At 46.0% G+C, this 17,572-nt stretch overlaps 6 protein-coding genes across 6 annotated transcripts; 2 read left to right on the top strand and 4 right to left on the bottom strand.

The window, feature by feature from the left end:
- Positions 1-108: 108 nt before the first annotated feature.
- Positions 109-1,264, top strand: EURHEDRAFT_524345 (uracil-DNA glycosylase; the record flags this gene model as incomplete). Its single annotated transcript, XM_040786924.1, has 3 exons — positions 109-639; positions 696-1,155; positions 1,207-1,264. Coding segments are annotated over exons 1-3 (1,038 nt in total), but the record flags the coding sequence as incomplete, so codon positions are not given.
- A 662-nt stretch (positions 1,265-1,926) lies between these two features.
- pdiA (protein disulfide isomerase PDI1) lies at positions 1,927-3,638 on the bottom strand (the record flags this gene model as incomplete). The annotated part of the gene is made up of 4 exons (XM_040784579.1): positions 1,927-2,257; positions 2,319-2,758; positions 2,815-3,193; positions 3,265-3,638. The coding sequence occupies 4 exons, from the start codon at positions 3,636-3,638 to the stop codon at positions 1,927-1,929; spliced, it is 1,524 nt and encodes a 507-aa protein (XP_040637528.1).
- A 1,178-nt stretch (positions 3,639-4,816) lies between these two features.
- Positions 4,817-7,126, bottom strand: EURHEDRAFT_459147 (uncharacterized protein; the record flags this gene model as incomplete). The annotated part of the gene is made up of 10 exons (XM_040784555.1): positions 4,817-5,051; positions 5,119-5,157; positions 5,300-5,425; positions 5,491-5,689; positions 5,740-5,955; positions 6,001-6,177; positions 6,229-6,409; positions 6,466-6,662; positions 6,712-6,933; positions 6,982-7,126. Coding segments are annotated over 10 exons (1,737 nt in total), but the record flags the coding sequence as incomplete, so codon positions are not given.
- Positions 7,127-8,249: 1,123 nt separating this feature from the next.
- EURHEDRAFT_413830 (MFS transporter) lies at positions 8,250-10,808 on the bottom strand. The gene is made up of 3 exons (XM_040782264.1): positions 10,533-10,808; positions 10,206-10,471; positions 8,250-10,141 (listed from the first exon to the last, which is right to left on the bottom strand). The coding sequence occupies exons 2-3, from the start codon at positions 10,345-10,347 to the stop codon at positions 8,478-8,480; spliced, it is 1,806 nt and encodes a 601-aa protein (XP_040637526.1). The 5' UTR covers positions 10,348-10,471; positions 10,533-10,808; the 3' UTR covers positions 8,250-8,477.
- Positions 10,809-11,563: 755 nt separating this feature from the next.
- EURHEDRAFT_459302 (mediator of RNA polymerase II transcription subunit 14) lies at positions 11,564-14,894 on the top strand (the record flags this gene model as incomplete). The annotated part of the gene is made up of 2 exons (XM_040784568.1): positions 11,564-12,223; positions 12,279-14,894. The coding sequence occupies 2 exons, from the start codon at positions 11,564-11,566 to the stop codon at positions 14,892-14,894; spliced, it is 3,276 nt and encodes a 1,091-aa protein (XP_040637525.1).
- Positions 14,895-15,228: 334 nt separating this feature from the next.
- EURHEDRAFT_403897 (DNA polymerase epsilon noncatalytic subunit) lies at positions 15,229-17,523 on the bottom strand (the record flags this gene model as incomplete). Its single annotated transcript, XM_040780264.1, has 1 exon — positions 15,229-17,523. One exon carries the CDS (start codon positions 17,521-17,523, stop codon positions 15,229-15,231), a length of 2,295 nt encoding a protein of 764 aa, XP_040637524.1.
- Between the last annotated feature and the right edge of the window lie 49 nt (positions 17,524-17,572).

Raw genomic sequence — 17,572 nt, 5'->3', positions numbered from 1 at the left:
TACCAATCCGCACTTAAAGTGAGCTTCTCGGCTTTTACCCGATTGGGTCTTATCCAGTCACGCGCGCGAACGCGACGACGCGTTCTGAGGACACTGATATGATCTATAACGAAAAGATATGCGCAGAAAATTGATACCCATCATTTCTAATAACATACCCATCGGTTTCTCGCCAGCGTCCAACTTTCCCACTTTGCGCTCTGCCGCATCCCACGTCACTTTTACCACCAGCACCGCCGCCAAAATACTAACACCACGTACAATGTCTAGCCCAGCGGGTACCAAGCGGGATGCTGGCCATCTCAAATCCCCGGCGACAGACAGCAAAAAAACCAAGACCAATGGCAGCATCACGTCGTTCTTTGGTGCCCCGAAGGCCAAACCCACTAACGCCAATGCCAACGCCAGACCCGCCAGTGTTGTGCCCTCCAACTTCAATAAGCAGAAATGGGTGGATTCGTTGATGCCGGAGCAAAGGACTTTGCTTAAACTCGAGATCGACACCATGGATGAGAGCTGGCTGGCACGGCTTAAGGAGGAACTGGTAACTCCGGAATTTCTGGACTTGAAGCGGTTTCTTAAGAAAGAGAAGGACTCGGGTGCGAAGATCTTTCCCCCAGAGAATGAGGTCTATTCTTGGTATTGGGCATCTCCGGTTTTGCTATTTTGGAGAACATCTGCTTACACGGGTTTAGGACCCGACATACACCCTTGAACAACGTTAAGGTCGTCGTCGTCGGACAAGACCCATACCACAATCACAACCAGGCCCACGGTTTAGCCTTCTCCGTCCGTCCTCCAACCATTGCTCCTCCATCGCTCGTCAACATCTACAAAGAGATCAAGAACGACTATCCATCTTTCCAGGCACCGCCAAACAAAGGCGGACTCTTAATACCATGGGCCGAGCGCGGAGTCCTGATGCTTAACGCATGTCTGACGGTTCGCGCTCACCAGGCTAACAGTCATTCGAATAGGGGGTGGGAGCGGTTCACTCAGAAGGTGATTGATCTTATCGCCCGGGTGCGAACCCGTGGTGTAGTTTTTCTGGCCTGGGGAGCGCCTGCAGGGAAGCGTGTTGCGGGTATTGATAGAAAGAAGCACTATGTGTTGCAATCGGTACATCCGAGTCCACTCAGTGCATCGCGCGGCTTTGTTAGTCAACTGCCCTCCTACTTTTTGATTGAGGATACTGACGGCGTACAGTTCAACAACGGTCATTTCAGAAAGTGCAATGACTGGCTTGCGAAGCGTTATGGGCCGGATGAAATCATCGATTGGAATTTGGTTAAGCCCAGCACAAGTACCGTTACTACTACACAGAACACCATTATTTCGAAAGAGGAATCAACAGTCCCCGTCGAAAAGCCATCAGAAACCAAACCCGTCGCGGAAAGTGGAAAATCTACAAAGTCAGCAGACGAAGAAGATGAATTTGACGAAGATGTTGACGCTCTTGAAGCTCTGGTCGCAGAAGAACGAAAGCAAGAGCAGGCAAATATCAGTGCAGGTCATTAAAACGGATCCGAGCTCAGAACTAAAAACCGATTGGAGGTTGAGTCTGCGACCAAGGAAAACCATCCACTTGCTTCAAACGGTAACCCATCTAATTGGAAAAAGCTATTCAGCGAATTCCTGTGATATTTGCAGCTAATGTCTGGATAAAGCGTTCGGGTTTTCACTTTTTCATTTGACATCTTAGAGTGGCCAGTCCCATGAGCTAGATATATTCATGAAAGATTATCATAGAGCTAGGTTTGCCTGTAGTAGACATGCACGTGATAATGCACGAAAAGCAAGCAAAATATACGTAAGTAGCTATTGAGTATTTATACAACAAATCGGTAGAGCACAGCCTATGTGAACTGGGATATCAAGGAATTTGATGATTTTTGGTAAAATACATTTCCGGATCTGCATTATCTTTTACAATTCATCGTGGTCATCTCCGGTAGCAGCAGGAGCCTCGGACGAGGCAGCCTCATCGCCTTTCTCAGACTTCGCTTCCTTAGTGGAGTAAGCATCAGCCTGGTGTTTGCCGTTCTCCTTCACGAAGTTGGCCAAGTCGTCCACAGTCCGGGTGCCGAGATACTCGATAGGGGAGTCCTTGGCACCAGCGGGGAACAACTTGATAGTGGGGAAGCCAGTGATCGGCTCAGGGACATCGTTGGCAGTGGCATCGATCTTGGCAATGGTGACCTTGGAGCTAAGACCATCGGCGTAGAGGCTGGCGAGCTCGTCGTACTTCGGGGAAAGACTGTATATGTGAAAATTGATTAGAGAACATGAACGTAGTGATGAAGAGATATTTCCCTTACGCTTTGCAGTGTCCACACCAAGGGGCGTAGTATTCAATGAGAACATCCTTCTCATCATCAAGAACAATATCCTTGTAAGAACGGGCAACGACGACCGTAACTGCGCCCTCCTGGGTCTCGGGAACAGGTTCAGACTTGATGCTAGGCTCAACTTTGCCTTCAATAACCTCCTGGATGAACTTGCCAACATCCTTGGCCTTCAACTCTTTCTCCTGGTCATAAGGGTACTTGGCGTGCTTCACAGGGTCCTGAATAGCAAATGCTGGGAACTTCTGAGGGTCGAGGTTAAGGTTGCCAGCGTGGGCGCCGAACATCTTGGCGTCGATAGTGGCAATGTTGATGAATCCCCTGTGCTTCTCTGCGACAGGTTTGAATTCCTCGACAAACTTCTCGCGTTCCTCCTTGGTCTCGGCAAAGATGTATGCCAACGGAATACCGGACTTAGAATTCAAGTTAGATGCTTGACTCTTTCGAACACAGAGGAACTAATACGAACCGTAATGTAGTCGGAGTAAGTCTCGGGGCCAATTTCACCAACAAGTGGAGTACTAGTAGTCTTCACCCAGCTGAGCAATGTGTCTTGCTCCAGCTCTCCAGAGTAGACGGCCTTCTTCTCGTCAAAGTCCTTGTAAAGAACAACAGAGGGTTGCTTCACACCTTCCGCCTTGGCGATGGCCGGGTCACTGGCGGCGGCGAAAAGGTAGTGATCTCTATGGGCCTCAGCGAAGGTGGTGAACGCCTTGCTGGAGGACTTGTCGTTCTCATCAAAATATCCGATAACAACAATCTTGTCCATGGTCTTGATTTCTTCGAGATTGGCCTCGGAAACGGTGGATACGGCCGGGAGGGACTGCTTAATCATGTAGGAAACAATCCTAATCAGGGAGACAGTTTGGTTAGCACTATGTAATGCACCTTCAAGTATTCCCAGTCAATAGTGACTCACGATTCCGCCTGGCGAGCTCCCATATAGGGTTTGGTGGACTCAGGACCACGGAAGATCTTCATGGTCGGGTAACCCTCGATCCCGTAATCTCTGCACAATTCCTCTTCCGCTGTGCAGTCGACCTTGACAAGCGGGATGTTCTTGCCCTTCAACTCGGTGGCGGCCTCTTCATACTTCGGGGCCAGGGCCTTGCAGTGGCCACACCAAGGAGCAAAGAACTCGGCCAACACCAAGTCATGCTCCTTGACGAAGCTGTTAAAGGTATCCTTGGTCAAGGAAACGACATCAGATTTGGCGTCGGCATTTGCATCAGCTGCAGAGGCCACAGCAGCAGCCCCGACAAGGCTCAAAACCCAGGGTGCGAAAGACCGCATGGTTCAATTTGTTGAAAAAGAGTGATCCCGATATGCCGAATTTCCACGGCAGTTAAATGAAGACACAAGAAAAAAAAAGGTTGGGACAACAAACACCTGGGAGGATGGGGATTTGAAAGAGAATTCAATACATGGGAAAAGAACGACGACGCGCCTGGCGCTATTAAGTAAGAAAGGCCCGGGCAGGCGATAAGGACAGTTTGTTCTTTCTGCAGTCATGGAACGAGCTGACTGGCCATGCCAAGCCCACCTGTATCAAGCACCGCAAGGGACCGCATAACAAGGTACATGGTGTACGGAGCATGTATGTATCGTAATTCTGCACATAGGGCACTAAAACCTGCCATTCTTTTCAATTTCATAGAGTACTCCCTATGTAGCATTATAAAAACTTGTTGTTTGTGATTAAATCATGACTCAGTCGAAGATATTGAATGGCCCTGTAAAGTAAAATACTGTAATTACAATACTCGCTCGTAATCCATAGCTTCAGCTGATCCACTTTCAGGTACAGCGAACGCTCAAGCAAGGTTACCACCTATCCAGGAATTTATACTGTTACTAAACAGTGAGGCTTAAAAAATCTCGTTATTTCTTAGCTATGATGATCTATTTGATCCTGCTACGGAGTTTCCTTGAACGGAGTCTCATGGGAAGCTAACAAGAGCACGATATTATGGATGTGCATAAGACTACGTATCTGGACTAGTGCCGGATCGCCCCCAGACCAAAGATCCACCAGGGCAATCATAAAGCACCATTGGTGGTTGCAGGTGACCTGAGGTCAACTTTTCCCTCGTGCGGGACAAACTTGCTTATATAACAGTCTTGGCAATCATGTGATCAACAAAAGAGCTTTACAAACTTTCCTCCCGCATCATCTGTGTCAGACAGATTACCAACTACTTGTAAAGTAACTACCATACCACCACCACACCACTCTACATAGCTGCTCTGTCGCTGCTCTATTCAAAAAGAAAAAGTTATTACTTTTTAAGCAATTAATAAGCTATAGGTTTATCAAGATCCAATTTATTAGTTCAGAAATAGTATAAGTTAGTGCCTCTGTAACATTTGTAAGTTACCTTTGGTCCAAAATATATTTCTGCATGATACATTAACTATAGAGAGTTACGCAACTTTTCTATTAAAGTATTTACCAAGTACTTGTAAACTGCTTATAAACCAGTTAACTCATGTTCCTGTATCCGCATTCTTCTCTCCATAAGATCAAGTTCCAACTTCTCATTTTGAAGCTGTTGCAGGCGAATATCCTCCTCTTGCTTTTTGAGATTAGCTTTCTTTTGTTGAAGTTCTATTTCAAGATTCTCTAGCTCAATCACTTGACGTCTCTGTTCAAGATTTAAGACATTTGTTGAAATGGCACGTCGAAGATTACTCGATCTTATTGACCTAATTCATTTGGTAAGTAATTGTGAACTACTTTATAGCTACTTGTGAAGCACTTGTCGGGACTTACTCATTATCACCATTTTTTGAGGAGTTTTGTGACCTTGACCTTGTATTTCCTTGCGGTAAGGGTGAAGCTGATTCAATTTCAGATGAAGTAGATAAGGCAGACCTTCGGCGCTTTCGGCTCCCTAAAAGTCAAGGTAGTTAACAAGCAGTTAACAAGTGCTGGTGAAGTAGTTCTCTAATACATACTTTCCCGACTCATATGCCGAAGGTAGTTAGCTTCCATATTAGAAGTTCGGTATGAATGGTGAATATTGAAGTCCTGAAAGTTATTGTACTGCACAATATCATCCCTATCTAGCTTCGCAGAACTAGGGTATATTAGTACTTTTCTTAAACAGTTGACAAGCGGTTGGTAGGTGCTTAAAGAACTTACTTCTTAACTGCCTGTACCAAAGTTAAATACTTTCCAGATGCATATGATTTCTGATGGGACTGCTCAACAGCATTTGTATGATTTCGCAGTATATCAAAGTAATGAGGTTGAATTTTAGAGCATGCTTTATTTAACCCGGCTTTGATTACTTTGCCTTTCTTTTGAACTGCCCAATTCTGGACATTAGCACTCTCATACACTGAAGCAGTCAGTAACTAATTGTCAAGCGGTCAACAGGTGGTTATATACTTATCAGAAGATCTAATAATTTATCATAATCATCCTCTGATCTGCAGTCTAAAAGACTCATCATGCGGCTCCAAAGGGGAGAGCCTTGGTTATTAGTTCCAATAGCTTTCAAGATTGACCGTTGGAAATGAACCCTGCAGAAGACAATAATATGCTGTAAATGCCATGTTATGTCTTGGTGTTGAGGATCAATCTCAGAGAGATATTGACCAAGTCCTAAGTAGTTAGTATATGTTTTCCAAGTAGTTAATAAGTACTTACCAGTATATTGTTTTGAATCCATATCAACAATAATACCATGGATTCCGGACCCATGGATGGAATCAAAAAGAACTGGTCGGGAAGAGACCCTCTGGACTAGGTCAAAAACTCGCTTGAAAAGTAAATAATACCCCTCAGTAGAATCAGTACTGGTAAAGACTCGCAGTAAAGTAATAACTAGTGACTGGGTGGTTAGTAACTGCTCACTTAGTAGTTAGGGATTAATACTTTTGCATTGGTCTGGCAGGAATGTAGCAAAAAGCACCTCATTAATATCTTTTGACCGTATTCGTTTATAAGACATATCAACCTCAAAAGATGAGAGAAGTGAAAGAAGTTGGATTTGCTCTTTAAAAGCACATAGAACCATGATACCCTGGGAATCATGATAATATTCTTGGATATAATCCTAAGAGCTTGTTTAGTACTTGTCAGCTGCTTTGCAAGTGCTTCTGAAGTGCTTACCTTCAAATGCTGGTCAGTATTTTGAAGGAAAATCAGGCCATTGATATCCTGTCCATTAGGATAAGAAATAAGACGCTGCTTTTGAATTATTGCTGCAATTCGATCCTTATTACAAAAGCTAGAGTGAATCTCTGCTAATGTAGATGCATTATACTGCCGACAGAATTCTTCAAGTTGTGGATTTCGAAGAAATTGAGCTATGTAACTGGTTATCAACTACTCCACAAGTGGTTGAATAGTACTTACCTGTTGTTAAATTAGGGTCCTGAATTTGTTCAATAATTCTTTTCACACCCTCTAGAATCCTTTCAGGTGCCTTGCTTGGTGGTGGTGGTGGATGTTTATGAACCCCATGTGATGTAAATATTATATATGGGCATTGCTCTATATCTGTAGGTACTAGAGCATTGAAGATAATATCACAAGGAGTATGCTTCAACTGACCAGACCCCTGAGGATGATCTCGATCTAATAATTTCTTAGTAACTGGATATAGAGTGGTTAAGAAGTATTTACCACAGTACTTTCGGCGGCTTGATAGAGGTTCAAAAACACCACATTCTTCAGTAGCTGGCAAGATCTCTTTATTAAAAAGATCCTCAAGAAACTGCAAGTCTATGGCTGTATGTCCTTGAATTTGCCCCATATGATGTTTAGTTAAACCTCCATATGATCCATTTATACAGCCAATGAATGGCGCGTATTCTCCATGAACATCCTAAAGTAGTTAACAATCACTCACTAACTGCCTGAGAAGCAATTATCATTTATCACATACCATCTGATTATATCTTTTAAAAACTGCTTTGCAGGTTGGAAGTTGATCAACACACGCAAGGCCTTTCCTAAAGAAAGAAGCCTTTGACCGATAATAACTAAGGCTGGATAAGTACTTGATAACTAGTTAACAAGTAGTTAGAGTACCTATATGCATTGCGCTTTCTGATATCAGACTCTAAGATCTGGACATCTTTCTGAGACTTTTGAATTTCTTGCCAAGTACCTTCATCAACAGATGAATGATGATAGGACCGGAGAAATGGGCTCAGGAATTCACATGCATAAATCCCAGAGCATTTCCATGTCCATTTCTTAACTTGACATCCAAGAAATGGGCAGTAAACAGGTCGTTTTCGTCCGAAAGGCTGTCGTTTTGCATATTGAATCTAGAAGTACTTAGTATCTAGCTATCAAGTACTTGTCAAGTACTTACAGTATCAGGAAGATGATCCATTTCAACCTGTGTTCGTCCTTTGGAAGCAATAACATATGTATAACCATATATATGAGTTGTGGGATACTCTGGAAGGTCATCAATATACTCAAGATTCAATGTTGTAAGACCAGAGCCTTTAGCTCTTGTAAGTGGAATAAGCATATCTGGTTCCTTTATTTAACTGGTTAGCAAGCAGTTGACAGCTGATTCACAGGCAATCAAATAATTTTACCTTGATTTCAAGGGAGATATCAGCACTTGGCTCAACAAAATTATTATTGATATCAAATGAAGGCCCCTGGGAGTCCTGAGGGTTGAGAGAGTCCATTATTGCAACTGCTTGGTAACTGATCCTCAATTGCGTGGATATTCTTCGAATACTTAGAATTAAGAACGGAAATTGAATTTCATGTAAAGTTCAGTATTTAATTATCTCGTGCGGGATAAATCAACTTAATAAGAGCCTTGGCGCTTACGTGCGGGGGGTCTAGGCCGCATGAGCTCACCGCTTGGCTCATGCGACCTGTGTACACGCAGCATTGACATTATTTATCATATTCTTCATAAGGTCAGCCAGTCACCATCTGCAAAAAAAAAAAATCTACATCTCAGTCAACGCCAATCACTACACAGTCCTTTAAACCATATTCTCTTGTGACAACAGTACAGAGAGGAAATTCCGCAGAGTAAAAGAAAGAACAAAGCAACAAACTCTGATGATGTCATTTTCTTTTTTTAAAAAAAAACTGTTAAACAGTGATATATCATTCTGCCTCTTCCTTCCGCTGTTCATATCTTATTCATTCATTGTCGCCTCGCTCTCGTCGGCGTACTGTAAACTGGGAATTGTCCCATATCCGAGTGTAGGAGATTCATACTTGCCCGTCAAGTCCGCCGCTAATTTAAGCGCATCCCGCTTACCCCGTTCCACATCCACAAGTAACATGAGTGGTAGTGGAAGGAATATGAGGATCGCTAAAAACAGGAAAGCAGGACGGATCTCCCCATAGCGATCGGTGACCGCGCCTACAATGGCAGGTCCGAAGATGCTGGAGCCTTTGTCGGTAATGGCGTACAGTGCATAAAAGGCTGCTTCATGGCCCGGAGGAATTAACTCCCCGAAGAAACTGCGACAATAGGAAGACAGCCCACCCATTACAAGCCCGTATACAGCGCTGAGCGGAAACATTTCCCACGGTTGCTGAAGACCCAGAAAACCCAGCGTCTTCACGGCTGGGATGAATCCCAACAGGCCGTATAGTGGTACAAGCTCGAATAGGATTATGCACGCAATAATAGTTTGAGATGCTCGAAGGTTGAATAGTCGAGACACATAGCTCCAAGAGAACGCACCAACCACACCTCCGGCCATTGCGATCACATTAATCAATCCCAGCGCAGCTGGTTCCATATCGAGCTGAGTTTTCGCGAAAAGCACGGCTGTCCCACTAACAGTGGCGATCCCATCGCTAAGTAAGAACCAAGCAGCCAGGAACAGCGTAATGTCTTTGAGATGTCGCGCCCGTACGACAGTTTGGCCAAGGGATTTCCATGCGAAGCCCATGTAGCCAATCCATGACCGATACTGCTTCCCATTGTGAGCTGAAGGCAAAGGCGGTCCCGGACGAGCACGCAACCAAAGAGCTGCCGGTATCGTAAAAGTAAACCACCATAGCCCAATTAGAAAAAGGGCAATTCGTAAGGAAAATGTGGTTTGATGAGTACTAGCAACCACAAGAATGCAAAAAATCTGCAATATCACTGCGCCAATATAGCCTATTCCAATGCCATAAGAGGATATCTTGGTAGAAAGATGCAGCTCTTGGGAAGTAGGCATGGAAGCAACATGTGCCGACTGCGTCACAGACACACCATTCTCCGCAGGGCCGGGCCTCAATAAAGGTGAGGTAGCGTCATCATATGTTTGGTCCTGGGACGTATGGTTATTGATGGACGTGATACCTTCGTCGCCGCTTCCTTCAAGTAAGGAAGGATGATGCCGAACCAATAGCGGCAAGAATGAATTCAGCAGTACGAAAGATGCACCGAAGCAGGTATTTGCTATTATAGCAAGAATACCACCGAGAAAGAAGACCTTTGCAGATACGGCAATGAAGAGCATCGTAGATATGGCCCCAATGAAGGCAAATATCACCAAAAGCATCTTTCGATAATTGCCATGGTCCGCTGCCCCTGACATCGAGATAATTAGAATGGCTTGAATGAAGACACTCACCGAGAACGTATACATGGCGTAGCTAGCCGTGTTGATTTCGGCACCAAGAATGTATATAATGCACTGGCCAGCACTAGATGCAGCTTGTTCATTATATCCTGAGCTTCCAAATCCCATGGCTTGCTGGGAAGCTTTCCAAGTCGCGCTACAGGGTGTTGATTTGTCCGATAGCAGTACGCCGCGATCTCGGGCCATCTGCTCTAATGTGATCGGGAGGAAAGAACCTGCACTTATTAGACAAATAAAGATAATACGCCGAGTCATCAACTTTTGACAAAATATGCATACCCATTGCACACACAGTGAAGACTTCTGCTGCCCAGCCATAGCTGTACCAACCAGCAAGCTCCTTCCGACTTGTTGGTCGAGTATCATCGCCTGGAAACTCTGGGCGCAGTGGACTGGCCTCGACTACCTCGTCTTCTTGCATATTGGTTCAGGTACCCTTCTCATAGGACGATTCGCATGTCTGGAACACGACAAAAAAAGCCGCATATAGGTTGATGCAAGAGTACTCTAGGTGCGTAGAACGACTGCTATGACGACAACAGGTCCTGGGAGGTCACCAAGCAAGAGTCAGCTTATATGTACGGGAAATACTGGAAGGGAGTATACCTTGGAATTGTTGTAGAGTACACAGTAAAATTAGTGGCAGGATAAGGATCTCTCTAGGCAATCCTATTACTGCTGCTGGCTGCTGTTTAGATGATGTCGATGCGGTCAACAATCAATGAATTTCAAGAGGGGAAACCGGAGCGAGGAACACGAGGAAAATCAACCCTTGGATATCCAAGGGTTGAACCTCAATTAAAACCGAATTTATTCGACTTTATGAGAATAACTATTCTGCAAGTTGCCAAAGACAACAAACAATTTGTTGGCATATCCAGGGTGTACATGTAAAATTACCATCACATGGTGATCTAGATGCATAGTAGTAGCATTTACAATACAACTAGTATCATCGCGGTATTTGTATTAAACAACCGTCAGCCACTATTCACCAGCCACTTGAGGCTGGTTTCGTACTCGTACATCACAGCAACTTCGCATCGCATCGCATCCATCCCAGCCAAAAAAGAATTAAGCAGCTCCATCGCAGTCTGCTTCCTCCCGAACTCTATACGCCTAGCCCTTTGTATCGAGCCCGCTCTTCTATTGACAGCATTCATCGACAAGATCCTCTAGAATATCAGACATTTTCCACCTTGTCCCCTTCAAACTCCGACCGCACGTCCGTTTTCCTTTTTGCGACTTCGATTTTTCCTTTGGAACTATACGTGACTCTTTTCCTTTTCCCTAACCCGGCTTTATCAGTCGGGTCTTGCGCTCTTGTTCCTTCATCTACGATCCTAGTCACTATCGCTTTGGCCGGCCGGGCCGGTCCTATCATCCGATTTCTTATTCTATTACTGCGGCTACATCAACTGGAGCACTCTATTATACGATATTCAATCCTACATATGGAATCGCGCTGAAGCTTCCGGTAAAAATTCAAATTGTGACGATCAGCTTCCCTTCCTACCCCGGCACCGGCTTATTTGTGTGCAAGATACCACCAGACTTCGGCCGTGCAGAGGGTGAAGGAGGGGAGGGCTTGAACGGATAAACCCGCTTAATAACGTCCAGATATGCCGGGCGTCGTTATGGGCAATGTTAATGTTGGCGGGGCCGGACAAGAGCCAGGCATTCACGAGACTAAGAATGGCTTGTCGAATCCCGGCGGGCCAGGGAACTCTACTGAATTACGAAATGGCACGACTCATGTGAATGGGGTATCAGGGACCGCCAGTGGCCAGCTATGGAAAACAGAGGCGTCAGTAGCATCGGGAGAGCCACCCGCGCTTGTGCATATCACTCAAGGGTTTTTCCCATTCTCGATGTTGGTTAATAGATCGGTTCAGCAATGCTGGAACGACCTGTCGGAATTGGTCGCAGAGCTAGCAGAAATGCAGGTTCCTTACCAAGATCAGTCATCATTGTCTTTCACCCCCCATGGGAAGTCCTCAGGGAACCAGACTTCTGCGAATGTACAGAAAAAGCTCCGGTTACTTGATTTTGCCCATGCGAAACGAGCAGAATTCATCAAACTTCTCGTTCTCTCACAATGGAGTCGACAAGCCGCCGATGTTAGCCAACTCATCGACCTGCAGGGTTTCATTCGTACTCGTCACCAAGCCTATGCGGCAGCTCTTCAATGGGTTGGTGACATGAAGAGAGACCTGGTCATGGCTCAAGTAGCCAACCCCGACTTGAAAACTGCACTAGAAGTCATATCTAAGGGTAGGGTAATGGCCATGTCAGATGTAAGTCCTTGGTATCGAATGATATGATCTCTCCTATCTAACAATTGTGCCTTAGCTCGGGTATAAACCGCCAAAGCCGTTGACAGCAAAGCGCACTCTCAAGAAGCTGCAGAAACTGAATAAGATAATCAGTATACGATTAACATTGCATGACCAAGTGCCCAGAGCTTTTCAGACATATCATGTTCATGATGGCAGAGTAACTTTTTCCGTCCCTGGGGAGTTCGAACTTGATCTTTCTGTGGGAGAAGAAAATAAGTCTTCTCAGTTTTTCTTTGTTGATATCCGCTTTCTTTTTTCTCCTTCGTCTGCCATTCCCAAAGGTCGGGTTCTGAATGAGCTTGACATCAGAATCAATGATGTACTCCGTGACAGCGGCCTCACCGGGTGCTTCGACCTGTTGCACGGTTTGGTTCTTACATTTAAAGTCAATGTGCTTTTCAAGCAAGCTATCGACTTAGCAAGAGGTCTTTGGTCCGATGTTTTGCGGGTTGAGCTCTTGCATCGAACACTCATTGTGCAGTATTGGGCGTTAAAACCTGGAGCTAAGAGCTGGCTTGAAGTTGGCATCAAAAGTGGTCGTCTACGAGGGAGCCATGGGGATCCTGGAGTGCCATGTTTGGGTCTTCGCTGGATGCGAGATGGTCAAGAGGTCGACAACGCAAACATCGAATTTGACACGCAAATTTTATCGATGGAATATGTCCTGCGGAGTGTTATAGCACTACATGTCTCTCACATTCTCTCGTCGGTATATACCAATATATGCGAGAATTCATTGTTCTCCACGGGTTCACTATCTTTGTGTGCTCAATTATCTCGGATGGAGCCTGGAGACTGCCAGCTCGACATCCAGCTTACCTCGTCTAGACACCTTCGTGTCACAGTTGAACCAATGTCAGGTGCCAGTGTTCTTTCGGCGACGCCTAGCATATTGGATCGTTTCGATAGTGACCGCGGATCCGATAAGTCGCTCACTGATGAAATTGCGTCTCGTGTGGCACGGATTCGTTGTTCTTCCGCGATAGAAGAGATTGAGTCAAATCTGAAGATTCTTGGCTTTGAAACCGTTAACCCTAGGTCTCTTAAAGTTGACATCCGGAGAATCTTCCCGTCTAACATTATACGGTTTACGTTCTTCCGGCATCATCTGTGGGAACATAATTGGCTTATAGCCGCGACGAGCAGCATGGACAGCGATAACTGGTGGGTCATACAGCTTCGACCGACGTTATCAGCAAATAAACACCCAAATCTTGGTGCTCGAGATGCATCTATGCTCCGATCAGCTCAAGTTATCAGCAGTAGGTTCCTTACTGCGCAGCAACACACAAGTTATGCGGCGTGTGCGGATCTTGGGCATTGTCTTACCGGAATACTGGCGATCCACGCCAATGCTCGCTTTCTGGTGGAATTACAGTGCATTCATTTCCACCCTCCGCTGCATAAATTACAGATCGAAACGGGTCTTAGAACACCAGATATCTTCATTCGCTACGAAGCCTCGAATCTGCCCCCGGCTTTGCGGATAGCACAACCTGCTGGATTGAAGAAATCTTACATAAAAAACACCATTCGCGTTGCCTTCCACGGCATCGATCCCCACAAGAATCTCGCCATTCTCGTGGCGTACGGGAGCCTATCAATGCCTGTCAAGGCTCTGAGCACGCTGGTCTCGAAATGGGATCCTTCTATCGTTTTTCGGCAGAAAGGCGGCGGTTTTGCGATTCGTCTTCTTGCACCGGCAGGCCAGATTGTCATCGTAGATCTCATTGAGAAATTACAACGGCTCGAACAGATACTGTCCATCATTGAGTCTCTTCAACGGAAGAAAATGGACGTTTTGTCACTGTCACTATCTCGCATTGCTTTCTCTTATGGTCCTGGCAAGGTTCTGCGTGCCAACATCAATGTCAGCACGTCTGGACCCTCGTCCTCTGCACATACTGACCTTTCCGGGATCCCTTCGAAGGCCGATTCAGTTTTCCTCCAGCGACTGGGAATTGTCTTTGATCATCCAAACCCTCACCGGCGCATTCAAGGATCCTTGACAACTAGTTTAAACAATGCATCTAGTGAAGCCGGCCTAGACTCCTTCTTTGAACTTCTCACTCTCACTCTTCCATTGTTGCGGGCTCTCGACCAGATAACCGTCAATCCATCCCACAACGAGCCATTGAAGGCGCAAGTAACAGTGCGCAATGCGAAAACATATCAAATTCACTATCCTATCGCAAAGTTTCGCTTTCAGCTAGTTGCTGGTCAGCATTTGAACCGGATGACTTGGATATTGAAAGATGTGAGTGGCACACAAGACAGATCACACCAGAGTCAAATCACAGGCAGACTACGAGAAAAGCTGTACAATGCAAATGGTGATGGTTGGAGAGGGCTCGGAACCGGGATAGTTGCAGATGTTGACAAAGTTTCGAATCTCGTCCTGGAACTTGACGGCTGTTTTAGCGATTCTCGAAGCACTATAGCTACGCCGGGCCATAGCGCGGTAGGACACGGTACCAGGAATGTCGGCCAAAAGCAGGCAGTCGGACAAGGCGATCCTAGACAAATTATAAATGCAGGAGTGCGCCCTAGTGGAGTTGTGTCTGCTGTTGGGGCTCCTGGCATGAAACCCGAACAGAAGGCTTCGGAAGATATTATCATGATTGACTAGCGATTTTAAAAGAATTTTTTGCTATTTGTCTGGCAGGGGAGAAATATGTTTCCCTTTCCCTTTTTCTCTTTTTCTTTTTCTTTTTTTATGCATATGAAGATATCATTTCCGGCGGCGTTCTATGTTGCCGTAGGCGGCATGTTATGCATTTTCTTTTCTTTCTTTTTTCCTTTTCTTTTTCTTTTTTCTTTTCTACATGTACAATGGAATTCTTACTTCTATCTCATAATATTACTGATGAGTCCGAGTCCCTTCAAGGTATCTTTATTTTCATAGATAATTATTGTTTCAGGTAGAGGTTCTATCGTGAGAATGATAAGTCGTCATCTATTGCCTAAAAGCGATCTTGTTTCACCCTCCCTCGGTTCTTCAGGATGTCGTATTCAACCCATCTAACTATCGAAGACAGCTCGCCTTCAGGGACCAATCTTCCGGGATTCATAACATGGCAACCTTCATAGGTTATAGAGAATGGTGCAGCCTCCGCATCTGCCAATATAGCTGCAGTTGGCAATGGGTACAATTGCAAAGAATATGCATAATCCCATAAAACAGGTCGCAACGAAAGCGGGAATGGTGACAATGTTCCTTGATCTAGTATAGTCTTGACCAGTTTCCGAGCCATAAGCACAGCAGGTGATGGCGAACCTGAATTCCTACCTGCTTGTTGTGCAGATTCAGGCCCCTCTTCTGATGTCAGAGGGTCGGAATTGATTGCTGGGTCCTCGCTCATCGCGATATCAGGCTCGTCAGTATCCGGCTTAGTACTCACTGCACCGCGTCGCAGCCTTCCTGAGATATCATCCCGAAAGATGGCAATGTCATGCACCGGCCCAAACAAGGTAAATCGACATGGGTTGGAAGTCCAGATAGCCTCGCCAGGTGGCTCAGCCGAGTCAGAACGCTCTGCTTCGGCATTGGCCATGGCGAATGCACGTCTTACTCTCGAGGTGAATAATTCCGGAATTGCTTGCCGGGGAACTGTAGATGCTGCACCGGCCGAAAAAGCAGACGCCCACGGGTCATTATCGCCTGGCACAAATATGAACGTAGAATGTTGTAGCAACGTCGGAAACTCGGACAGGACTAGGGCAAGCGAGTCGAAATATTCTTTGTACTCAATGCTGCCCGCTTGACCTCCCCCATTAATTATGGCCCTTTGAACGAAGTTTCCAATGAGAACAAAGACGAGCGGGCGTTCCGTTAGAGGGAGATCATTGTACAGGTTTAAAACCCTCCTTAACGCATCCAAAGTCTTAACGTCGTCCAGATTTACCTCGCCCAGAATTGCCATCTTAGGCCGAGTGGGGGCTTCAGGACCCTCTTGTTCATCATGTATGCATCTAGCTTGGATTTTCCGCATACGCGAACCTCGTGCACGTTCACTCCCAACGCCCAGAAAGTCGATCCACCCAAAACCACCGCTGGAGCTAACCTCTCCGCTGCTTTGCTGAGTATTTGTCCCTAGGGAGATCTCCCTCCGTTCGCAAGGAGGGCCGCAAATAGAAGCACCAACAAATTTCCCTCCTATGGCACCTCCAATTCCACTATTCACCCCAAGAATCGAGCCCCGAATATTCTCTTCCTCTTCGTAAATGCCGTCAACTAGTACAATCATCCCAGGAGCAAACCAAGCACCATCGTCAGGGATCATACGTGCATGGCCCAAGTCCAACGCGATACTTCCTGTCAAATCGGTGAGGGAGAGATCCCCAGCAGGGGAGACAGAAAGCATCCCCAGAAGCAAGTGTGATGTGCCACTCCTGCCCAGCAAGTTCGCAATCTGGGTCAGTTTGTAGCACTGCTGGGGGGCAAACGTTGATGATGATCTTTGCAGAGAGGGACCAGAAGAGCCCAAGGAAGTCTGGAATGACTCGTTGCGGAGTAGGCGCTGATATATAACATTATAACGGTCCCGAAAAAGAGTGGTTTTGTGGGCAGGTGATGGGAACAAAGTTGGTTTAGCCCTCATGGCTTCGAAATACTTCTTGTCGACATTGTAAGTCAGACGCGGAAGGTCAAAGGCTCCAACAACTTTGATCCAACTTCTTGGGTGAAGCGAAACTTCAATTTCATCGTCCTCTTGGTCCTCAATAGCCTTCTTTGAGACTAAAGATGGCTGTAAACCATCACGGCCCAATTCGGAGTCTCCATTCCTGTTGAAAATAGGTATAGTTCTTTCGTCGGCGGTCTTCCCGGTAATAACTCTCCCACCGCTCATACTACCCTCCAATGTCTGCAATATGGCCTTCAGCGAGGCCCCCTTGCCTTCTTCAACGATAACGCCGCCTCCAACCTTCTTCCAGCCCTTGGCTACCTCGTCCAAAACTCGCTCTGCGAGTCCTTCTTCGCGCCATCCTGAACCGCAGTTTTTCCCAACGAAGCTTGCTAGCGTTTGAAGTGCAGATGATGATATAGTCAAGTTATGCTTCCGAGTAAAAGTGCGAAAAGCCACAGGCCGAAGGGTGGAGGGAGGGAGCAGGATAGGCAGGATAGGCGCCTTCGTGGGACCATTTGTAGGTTTTGTTATTCGAAAGGGGTGTACCGGTGTGCCAAATCCGGGCGATGATGATGGCACAGGATCCGATTCTCTCGGGATACGAGAACTTATGCGCGGTGTCCTGTCCATCTTGGCTTGCCCGCCTGTATTCCAGCAATCGTTCGGGAAAGACGCTGGG

The sequence above is a fragment of the Aspergillus ruber genome (genome assembly GCF_000600275.1).
Source record: "Aspergillus ruber CBS 135680 unplaced genomic scaffold scaffold00019, whole genome shotgun sequence".
NCBI classification, from domain to species: Eukaryota; Fungi; Ascomycota; class Eurotiomycetes; order Eurotiales; family Aspergillaceae; genus Aspergillus; species Aspergillus ruber.
This window is presented reverse-complemented; position numbering and strand designations above follow the sequence as displayed.

Excerpts from the sequence above, each read along its gene's own strand:
- EURHEDRAFT_413830 (XM_040782264.1), bottom strand. The coding sequence starts at position 10,347 with ATGCAAGAAGACGAGGTAGTCGAGGCCAGTCCACTGCGCCCAGAGTTT. Across the intron at positions 10,142-10,205 it reads CTTCACTGTGTGTGCAATGG|GTTCTTTCCTCCCGATCACA; the intron begins GTATGCATATTT and ends TAATAAGTGCAG.